We start from the raw sequence: 11034 nt of genomic DNA, 5'->3' as shown, positions 1-11034 counted from the left end.
GCTTTTTACAGACTACAGTCTTGGATGCCTCCAGTGCAATACAAGATTTGACTCTGGCAAATTATTCTCCGATGGCCAATTGCACCGAAATAACTCCAGATAAAATATTCTGGTTTTTTTTTTCTTTTTCTTTTAAATCAGAAAGTCTCCACAAATTGAAGTATTATTACAGATAAATCTACTGGTAATGAAGTATTCCTGTTTATAGTATCCTGCATACAGAAGGTTTTTGTAGGATTTGTTCTAACACAGCCTACTTGAAACGTATCAACCTGACATCTGGGAAAGCAGTGCCCAGAGTTAGCAGCTGTAAGATCCTTTACTGCTTGGCTGGGATTGACCATGCAATTGCCCACTGAAGATACAGTTCAATTTTTATAACCTACCAGCATGACTTGCTGTTAGAAGCACATGTATTAGTGAATACCACTTCAGTCACAAAAATACGAATTGTAATCATACTACTGTATAACCTACACAGCATACCCATTATACTACACAGCATAACCAAGTAGGGAATGAGAAAAGATGTACAAACAAGGAAAATGACTTAGCCGAACACATTTCATTTCCCAAATACATACACAAAATGAAACAAAAAATAGCTGCCATCATGCTTTACCGCATCCTAGTTACAGTGCTATATACTGCCCCTTTGGGCTTAATGTTGCAGGAAAATGGCTCTCACTGCAGCAGGGCAGGTTAGATTGGCTAAATATTTATAGCCAAGTATGAAAAATAACCAATAGAAAACATGAAACAACCTTTCTTCATCCAGTAACTGAATGTGGCAGTTTCTGCGGTGATTTTAATGAGAGGCAACCAGTTAGTATACACAGGCTGTCTACACAGAAAAATTGACCACCAGCATAGCTCTTCAGCATAACTACTTCACAATAGCTATTCTGGGAGAGTCCTTTTCACTCTGTTTCCTTTCTTCTTGAACAGTGTCTCCACATGGAGGAAATTATTGCTGAACAGCCAAAGTAAATCAGAACAACTACCACAGTAAAATGTCATCTCTACCTGATTCTAGATCTGGAATTATTAATTGATTGAAAAGGCACCATTTTCCTCTTTTAAATCTATGTATTTCCTCTTTCAGTTTTACATTTCACTGGTCAGAAATACAGTTTTGTACAGTATTGCACCAAGCACAATTCATCATTACCACTGCAGTGAAGTGACTGACTTGACTCTCATCTCAGCTATGTGCATTTTCATGGTGAATAAGTAAAATAAGTAGAGCTGCCCAATGGGACGTGGACAGAATCAGATTCTACAGCTCTACATTGATTGGAGTGAAGAAGAAAAATATAAAAATGCAACTTTTCTTTTTGACATAAATACATACCAGCTATGAGGAAAGCTAGCCGCTGTCCAAGTTTCCTTCTTCTGCACTCCATCAGATCTGCTTAGAATTTGCACTTAACTGCCAGATTAACTTTAAACACAGTCCTCCATAATTAACTTCAACTTGATGCTAATGAAACATTTCCTGCTACCCCTGTGCACGTTCTTTGAGCCTGAAAAGTATGAAAGTTCACAGTGTCATAAGAACGGTGTTCCTGCTTCAGGTTACGTGACGAGTTAGTTACTGGCCATGTGGCAACACACCTTCTGTCAACAGACTAGCTCCACTCTATCCAGAACACAACACTGAACATCCAGGACTGGGATACTGTGAAGTAAAGCCAATCAGTTCTAAACCTTAAGAGACACAATTTAAATTAACTTAGTGCAAAGGAATATAAACAGTATATTCAATTTCAGTTTACAGAAGCAGAAACTTTGCAGTCGTTGCCCAAAAGACAAAGTAGCCAAAACACATGACAGACATTCCTCCTTGCATGTAGAAACAGAACGTCATTTGGCAAATGTCGTGGTTTAACCCCAGCCGGCCACTGAGCCCCACACAGCTGCTTGCTCACTCCCCCCAGGTGGGATGGGGGAGAGAATCAGAAGGGTAAAGTGAGAAAACTCATGAGATAAAGACAGTTTAATAGGGAAAGCAAAAGCCGCGCTCAAAAGCAAAGCAAAACAAGGAATTCATTCACTCCTTCCCATCGGCAGGCAGGTGTTCAGCCATCTCCAGGAAAGCAGGGCTCCATCACGCGTAACGCTTACTTGAGAAGACAAACGCCATCACTCCGAACGTCCCCCCCTTCTTCTTCTTCTCCCAGCCTTATATGCTGAGCATGATGTCATATGGTATGGAATAGCTCATTGGCCATCTGGGCCAGCCGTCCTGGCCATGCTCCCTCCCAGCCCCCCGCACACCTGGCAGGGCATGGGAAGATGAAAAGTCCTTGACTAACATAAACATTACTTAGCAACAACTAAAACATCAGTGTGTTATCAACACTGTTCTCATACCACATCCAAAACATAGCACTATACCAGTTAACAGGAAGAAAATCAACTCCATCCCAGCTGAAACCAGGACAGCAAATCACTATTCTGTGATTTGGAAGTCATCTCCTCTAACAATAAAAACCCTAAGAGAAGACTCTTGAGATCACCATTAATTAGAAAGACAATTCAAGGACTAATATGGACTAATAGGACTAATACGACTTTGTCAGTGCTCAACAGTGAGGCATCATAGAAGCAATCACTTTAAAATCACCCACAGCAAGCATGAAAACGTTCAATATGCTTGCACTGCAACACCAAGGTCATTTTTGAATTGAACACATTTTAGAAAAAAAACAGAGTTGTAAATAATTAACCAAGAAAAATACCCACAACTCAGGCCAACAGTTTAATTAAATTTAAAGTTTATTCCAAAATGACTATTTCTTTCATTAACAGCAGTAGAACGTTTTTCAAGATCATCACTCATATCTTGAAACAAAAATTGGAAGCTATTACATATTCACTCCTGAAATACAATGTCAAATTTTATTGACTTTGAAAGTATACAAAGAAAGTCCTTATTTCCTTTGGGTGAACAGTTACTATACAGTTTTCTGAGGTCTCTGTGTTGTTGGTGAATCCTGTAAAACACAAAAACGTTGGTAATTTATTAAAGAAGCAGCTTTACTCAAATATACATATTATTCTATATCAACAGTTTTAAGTCATCCCTTCCTTAAAAGCTGGTGTTTGAGCAGATTCTCCTTAAAGCTGTAAATAGTATGGAGCCTAAGATGCACCCATTCATAACATTAAAATATAAAACAATTCGTCTACTTTTCACACACTGACTCACACAGAAAATGTGAAATGACTCCCCAGTCATGCACCTTTTCTTTATCATGAGTAAACAGCAAGCAAATTCCTAGCTGCAGGTCAAGTAGAGCTCTAAGCTCTCACCTGGGCCAGCCCAAAACCTCTGCAAGCTTTTTACAAGGCACATATATGGATGTAAGTGACAGTAAGGACAATGTCCAAGCAACTAACTGGAATGAGAAATGAAATGAGGTCACCCACAGCATTTGACTTGAGTGTCAGCCCTAACTTGAATCATATCCACACAGTCCCCCACAAGCTGATTATAGTGGGGATTTTTAACTGCAGCTGTCTGTTTTTCTGCAGCACAGGCTTAAGCTTAGATTAACACAACTCATCAGCATCTAACAAAATCAATCTGTGTCACAAGTATGAATTCATAAAGTAGCCACTTGTACCTGGACAAAGATAACTCCAGAAAGATTTCAAGCTTTTTAACTCTTCTAGGCAAAACAAGCCATCAGAGAAATACAGCAGTCTACAGTACTTGCAGGGAATCTTTGCTAAATGCTACTACTTGCACGTTGTGCCAGATACCAGGTCTGTCATATAGAACAACAATACATCTTTAAGCTTGCAAATATTTTTACATTTTTAATTAGACTATTCATCAAGCTTCAACAGTCAACAACAATATGGACACCAACCACCTTATTCCACCTACCTTTGCTTGGATATTGTGCAGTCTTCCATTTCCATCGCTTCAAAGTGTTTACATCCCAGGTGCCTGTGAGTGATCGCTCTTCCACTACCATCACTGATCCTAATCCCTTTAGCAAAGACTGTGAGTAAAGAAAACACAAGGAATCAAACCACAGTTTATTGAGAATAGCATCACACTCACCGGTCTCGTACACAGTTAGACCAGAGTAGAACTTTCATCTCTAGCATTGATCTGTTAAGCAGAGCAGTAGAGACTTTAAAACTCTGCTAGGTCATGCAACACAAGGGCAACTACAGATTCACCAGGCTTCAAACTAAGAAGCTGAGATGCTGTGAGCTGAGGAAGCTCTGTGTTGTAGCAAAGTTTAGAGACTACTAATCCTCCACTCAAGAGCTGAAACTCACACTGCACTTTTTTAAACAAAACAGAGAATCCTACACCTTGTTCCTCATGTTTCTGTCATCACAATCAAAATTTCCTATTTTAAAATAATAAACCCCTGCCATGTATTATAAAATAATCTACTTCTATATGAAAGATCAAATAAGCAAGAAACTGAAAATACACAGTACATGGTGGAAGTGACCAAAGTTTCAACAACTCGCAGAAATAAACTATAGAGGAAAAAGATATTTGTTCCCTTTAATCCTGTCCACATTTCATTAACTACAGGTACAACTTGCAATAACTAAAAACCAGCAAAACAGAAACCCACTCTCTGCACTGGTTAAGGTACTGCAGAAAGTGTTATACAACCAAGAGCTCAACAGAACCAGTCCTACTGATATTTATGCAGATCTTCATGCTGTGCCTATGGCAACTTCATCTGAAGTAACGGCTTCTGTGCTGCAAAACTGAGTAAAAATAAGACCTGCTTCCCTCCAAGGTTAAAGTTATACTAGTATTTTTGTAACCATCTTTTGTGAAGTCTGTAGCACATGGGATGCTTCGTTCCAGAACCAGTTCGCTCTGGAACAAAAACACCTCAAGTGGTATTCTGTCTCGCAGGATTAGATTTACCTTCAGATTTACCATCACAGGTTGAGACAGCACAGGATCCTCTCCAACTTCATACAAGTGCCTAATTCTTAGTAGGACACGACTGAAGTCTGCATCACCTTGCTTCTGTTTACCTTTAAGAGAAAACAAAATGCAGACTATTTGTTTTAAAAATAAAACTAACTTTTAAACTTTTTTTTTAAGCTTTCATAATTTGAATTTAATTCCCATTTTTTAAAATTAGCAAGAGGACTAACATTAAGAAATACCCAGCTCCCACTGCTGACAGGAATGACTCTAACAGGCATGACGAACTCATGCAGGAGAAACATTTTACTGTTTGAGTAGAGAAATCATACAGTACAATTAACCTTCTTGATTAGAGGAATTTAACACTTTGAATATATAAAAGTACTAGCCACAGAAGACAGAAACAAAAGAAAGCCAGCTTCTTTAAGTGTAACATCCAGCCACACTTTTGAAGGCACCTACCCATGCGGATGCTGTGGACCTGCTCTGCATGATTAGAGCTGTATCTCCACCCTGGAATGCTCAGAGTCTGGAGATGAAGATTAGGTGGGACAGTTACAGGTGAACCATGGACTGAATTCTGCTGAAGTTGGCTGGGTAGCTTTGGTTTATCGCCTCCATGCAAAGTGGAAGAAAGCAAACATCAAACATCCATCACACACACAAGCCTGGCTAGGATACTGTGGAATGGTAAAGAGATTTTCGCTTTTTCTGCGAAGGCAGATGCAAAGCAGAAGCTATGCTTTCTCCTCCAAGGCCTTCTGAGATACAAAGCAGAAAGCAGCATGATTTTAACTGCTGGAGAAGTGTATTAGAGCTTTCCATAAAGCAAATTTCACTGCAGCTTGAAGTTGCTATTCCGCTACCAGGCTTCAGTTTTAGTTAATAAGTCAAACAAATATTTTCAAAAGAATGACTCAAAAATGGTCATTAAGGACCCAGCATCCAGGAAGCTGATATATGGTGCACTAGCTACTTTGCACAAATTCCCTGTGTGGACATTTTGCTCTCATTAGATGCCTTAAAATTTATTCTCCTCTGAAAGTAGAGATAATTACATAACAAGAGAAACATTTCATACACTTGGACAACATCCATGCTTGAAATTAATGCAAAGTAATTAGTAGGCTCTAAATCTGCCTCCTAACTCACTGTACACTAACTTTGCCACACAGGAGGCTTGAAGTCTGCATTTACAAACTTAGCAGCATAAATCAGAGCAACATAAATAAGCCATTCAGATGCTAAAGATAGCACAGGAGACGAAATGAGTTACCTGATAATGCTCCAAACATTACTACTGGCCTGTGCTCTAACACCAGTACACTTGTCCGATACAAAATATTGGTGACAGCCTTGGTTCCTAAAATAAGCCAAATCACAGGGCGAACCACTGAAGAGTCATTCAAAGTGAGATTGTAATTCAGGTCCCACTGAAGGTTGTTCCATAGTCTCCTGTGAAGCATCACCTGTATTGGGAAAGTAAATGTCACAATAGTAATCAGCCATCATGCTTTACTTTACATGTATTATCAGCAGCCAAGAAATTATGTTCTCCTAGAAAAAAAAATGTTTTTATATGTTACCTCCACCTGTCCATTTCCTTGACTTGAGACACCATGAGCTCTTTCTGCAAGCAGCATCAGCCTTGTGGTATCATCTTCAATGTAGGCAGTCTGGACCATAGGATAATAGTTCTGAAAACACACAGTAAATCATTCAGTGATAATATTAACCTAGGTAACAGTAATGGAGAACGAAGATAAGACACAATTGACTTTGGATTACACCTTTGTGCCTACCCGAGCCACTGTGTTATTCACGTATGCCTTGAATGGTCTTTTCTGAATCTGGTATCCATTGCTGTCAGTGTAGAGTAGCTGCCTAGTGTTCAAATTTGTGCTTGTTCTTAGAACTGCTTCATGATTTAATTCCAAAGGCCCAACGCTGTATTCTTGCTCTATCCTATGGCAAAGCAACTTCCCATCGTAGCCTTCTGGTACTGTATACATCCTGGTATACACTGCATATATGTAATCCTGAGAAGTACCATTACTATAAAAATGAGAGGAAAGATATGCAGAGTTTATAAAGTGGAGCACTTGACTGGTTATGTCAAGACTTGCAAGTCATTCATGATGTGTCTGTATTTTTTCAATCTGGGCAACACCAATTTTGATTCAAGAATTCCACCGTTTTCCAAAGGTCCTTCTCAACTACAATCCTTGTACAATGCCATGTAAAGCAAAAGGCTTCAATCAAATAAGCAGATTCAAAAAAAGGTGAAGGGGTTATAGACTGATATAATTTTAACACAGAAAAGTAGCTAGTTCATCAGGGGTCAGAATGACCTTGTGTAGGATTCATTCCTCCTTTCTCTAATTTGCTTGTAAGAAAGATATTCACAGTTATAAAAATGAACCATTATGTCCAAATTCCACCCACATAAGAAGACGTTAGCTGCAATTTTCATTGAATTGTGTGGAACCAGAATCCCAACAGAAGCTGCACTACAAAATGAACCACAGAAGATAACTCTGAAAAATCTTCACCTCCCTCCCTGCAGCAGTATGTGCTATTTAAAGGAGGTGCTTCCTCAGCACTACATTTAGCAGATGCATGCTAGTTCTTTTATCTAAATCCTAAACAGCACACAGAGCTCACTGTTTAGGAGTAACTATACAGAATTAAACTCATACATATCTACAGAGAATTAAACATTCCAGTGAAGTGAAGCTGTAATGGTGTTGTACCTGTAGAAATACTGCCGTATCTCTGTCATCAAGTTTCCAGAAACCACTTCCAATCCCACTGCTTTTGATACTGGAACAGCTGAAGCATTTGGGGCAAATAAGTAGTTATCTGAAATAGGTCCTTTCATCACGTCTCCATTCACACGGTACTCAAGGAACTCCTGGGTCAATTGGACAGTCTGGTTAGTCTCCCTGTGAATCCACAGAAGAGGAAAAATTGTATTACTTACAAACACATTTTGTACAAAATAGATACAAAGCTGAACTGCAACAGGAATGAGGCTGGGAATGTAAGGGAAAAAAACCCCACAAAACTGTTTCCTCAAAGTGGATAACTGATTTTGAAAGATTTGGGAAATGAGGACAGCAGAGAATTAAAGTGCTTCCCATTAAGACATCTGTCAGTGTGTAAATAAATGAAGTTTCTATGTCATTTTATACGTTCATAAAACAGAAACATCTTAAGACAGAAACAACATCTACATTAGCTCATTGTTTTAATGTGAGAGTTGCTACAGAATCAAAACCTACCCACTGCACAAAAATTAGATACATCGCATCACATTAATGGTCAGATTCACTTAACTGACTTTGTAGCTAGGTAAATCAGGATGATGCAAGTTTCCATATTTAACACTGGTAATGAATATAATGGCAACAGGATAGCAAAATTTACGCTCGCTCAGTACCTACTTTGTCTCCTCCTTTCTTCCCTAAAGCTTACAGTTTAGCTATTCATGACTCCGTATCAGTGTCTTTGGAAAGTCATATGAAGGCAATTTGAGATGCTATTGCCCTCAGCTACCTGCTCTGGTCCTCTTTTGGAGCCTTGCTAGCAAAACAGGTAAAATCACTTCGTCTGGCATATAAATTTAAACTGCCAACCATTTTAGCTAGTGTTCATACAGCAACCTACAAATTGTAATGACTGAGGAGCAAAACATATCCAAAGCCTTTTCTACTACTCCTGTTATGGGGCATTTCCAGTGCAGGGAAGTTCTAGAAGTTCTAACTGTGGCAGCTAAACATTATAAAGCTTCAAAGTTGAAGATCCCAATTTTTTTTAACCTTTCTTCCCATTCTGACCTGACACCTCGCTCTTTCCCATTACCCCAAAGCAAACTTGCTGAAACTCAAACATTCTGGGCTTGCCTGAAGGCTTGTGAAGAAAGTGAATATCGCATTTCTCCTACATGCTGAATTCCAGCTCTTGCTGCCTGCCAGAACAGGATAGAGAAAATGGAATTTAAATTTAGATTTTTGTTCTTCCTCATTATATTCCTTATTATGTTCCTCACGGAATCTGCAAACAGTTAGGATCTGGAGGCATTTTGAGAAAGTACTTACTCCAGGACTCTTAGTTAAGGCCCATTGATACTTTAAAAGCTGATTTTAACTATACTGGACAACAAGTTCTTGCTCTAGGAGGCAGAATTATGAACAAAAACACAAAGGTGAGAGAGGTCTAGCAGTGACTAGGCCAATGTCAAAGGGGTCAAATCTTCCATCGGTACACAGCTGACAATCTGAATCCTGAGCAGGCAAAAAGCAGCACAGCTCCTCTGAAGCTGAAGGAATTGGGCCAATTCGTATCAGCTGAGAAAGACAATCTGCAAATCCCAAATCTCACCTCATTCTTGACTGTTCTTCCATTTTATCTGCCTGATTAAATGGAATTTCCTTAGTTAAATGTTTCCTTTCAAAAAGTTTTGTAGTTTTCTACTGTAGAAAGAGTGATACAGGACTTGCAAAACACTAAGAGAAAGCTCTTGCTTTATCACTTAAGGCTCGTTGTGTAGCCATTACTTATTTTTAATACAAACACACATTCATAACTCTCTTTAGTGCTAAAGTACAATGAGATTCTGCTGATCTACTAGTTAATAGTGTGATATGTCATCTTAGACTGATTGCATGGTTAAACAGGGCAAGAATATTACAGAAATAATATGGAATCACACCTATGCTAGTGTTGATGTTTCCTGTAGAAAGGAGGACATGTGAACTGGAGACAAAAAAGAATTGTAAAGAACATTTTGGTAGTTAAGTCTCAGAATTAAGGCACATGATACAGTCCTTGGACTTATTTTTACAAAGGTTTTTACAGAATCTGAAAGATCGTTAAAAACAAGCAGGCAATCTCACCTCTCTGTAATGCTGTACATTAGATTCGTGTTTTGGTCAAACAAGACCTGGTAGCAGTTGTTAACCACAGGAAGCAACTGTCGGCTTTGTTGATCTGCACGAGTTATGTCTTTTCGCTTGTACTTGACTGATCTTCCAATAAATGCAGACTGCTTACCATTCAACGGTTTAACATTGTATTTTCTGTAGCTCAGACCACTTATTGCAACTAGAATATACATATCATAGGTAGAATGGGACTCTGCTGAGCTTTGAACCTGTATGTTAACATACACAACAATGCTCCATTACAGAAAATTAATTAGCAAGGCAACTATCTTCATGTGTTGTAAGCCCTAAATTACAAAAATTAACTACTACTTTAAAAATAAGTTTCTAAACATGCCATTCTTATAATTCTCAATTATAATGTAGATCCGTGCTTTTAATTGGGAGTTTGGTGAACTTGGATTAAGCTTAGGCTTTCTAGTGCGGGAAAGAGGGTCACTAAGCAAATTACAAAGTTAGATCTTATTTTAATGTGAGCACGGAATCGTTGATCTTTTAAGATTTAAGATCGCATTGCAAAATGTCTATATGAGCAGAAATAATCGCAATTAAACTAATCAGTCAAATGACAGAAGAGACTGAAACATAAGGGATGTGAATAGTGCAAGTATGAGAAAACTCGTGGCAAGAGGAGGGAGCACCCAGACGTGCCCTCACCTTAAGCAAGGCACACGGAGAGAGAGGTAGAAGCATGTGGCATACTTTTGAACAGTAAACAGAACGCCAGTGTTACTTAATATCAAAATACCTTAAACAAAAGTTTTTAATCATCTTTCAATTACATGTATCCTGCCCCTTAATGTTATATAATTTAGTACTATTTTCAGTTTGGGGTAAGAAAATGGGACTAGATAAATACTGTACATATTACATGGACAAAGAGGTTAGTTATGACTAACCAGAAATTAAAGCAAGTTGTCCGTACCTTCACACTGTGGATTGGCATACGTCCAGTTACTCACACCGCAGACCTCCTAACCTTAGTGGTATCAATAGCACCTACTCCCAATCTCTCCCTTCACTATACAACTCACACATGTGGTGCAGAAGGCAGAGCACCTGCCAAGCCTCAGTTCCTCTCAGCCACATACTCGCATCAGGGTTCTGAGCTAAAGATTTCTTTTTCTCAAAAGGAAGGAGCGTGTGATATGAATGCACTTT

At 38.8% G+C, this 11034-nt stretch overlaps 1 protein-coding gene across 1 annotated transcript in view; it reads right to left on the bottom strand.

Annotated features, from left to right (window-relative positions):
* Window positions 1-2763: 2763 nt before the first annotated feature.
* Window positions 2764-11034, bottom strand: part of MAN2B2 (mannosidase, alpha, class 2B, member 2) — a 28268-nt gene continuing 19997 nt past the window's right edge. The window contains exons 10-18 of the mRNA XM_009580578.1: window positions 9826-10082; window positions 7681-7872; window positions 6730-6982; window positions 6514-6624; window positions 6204-6396; window positions 5390-5542; window positions 4919-5031; window positions 3899-4016; window positions 2764-2999 (exon numbers count right to left, since the gene is read on the bottom strand). Of these exons, the coding sequence (XP_009578873.1) occupies window positions 2905-2999; window positions 3899-4016; window positions 4919-5031; window positions 5390-5542; window positions 6204-6396; window positions 6514-6624; window positions 6730-6982; window positions 7681-7872; window positions 9826-10082 (1485 nt within the window). The 3' untranslated portion in view covers window positions 2764-2904. The remainder of the gene's footprint in view (window positions 3000-3898; window positions 4017-4918; window positions 5032-5389; window positions 5543-6203; window positions 6397-6513; window positions 6625-6729; window positions 6983-7680; window positions 7873-9825; window positions 10083-11034) is intronic.

The sequence above is a fragment of the Fulmarus glacialis genome, unplaced genomic scaffold, assembly GCF_000690835.1.
Source record: "Fulmarus glacialis isolate BGI_N327 unplaced genomic scaffold, ASM69083v1 scaffold8396, whole genome shotgun sequence".
Lineage (NCBI taxonomy): Eukaryota > Metazoa > Chordata > Aves > Procellariiformes > Procellariidae > Fulmarus > Fulmarus glacialis.
Note: the sequence above shows the minus strand (reverse complement) of the source record. Positions and strands in the feature narration are given on the sequence as shown.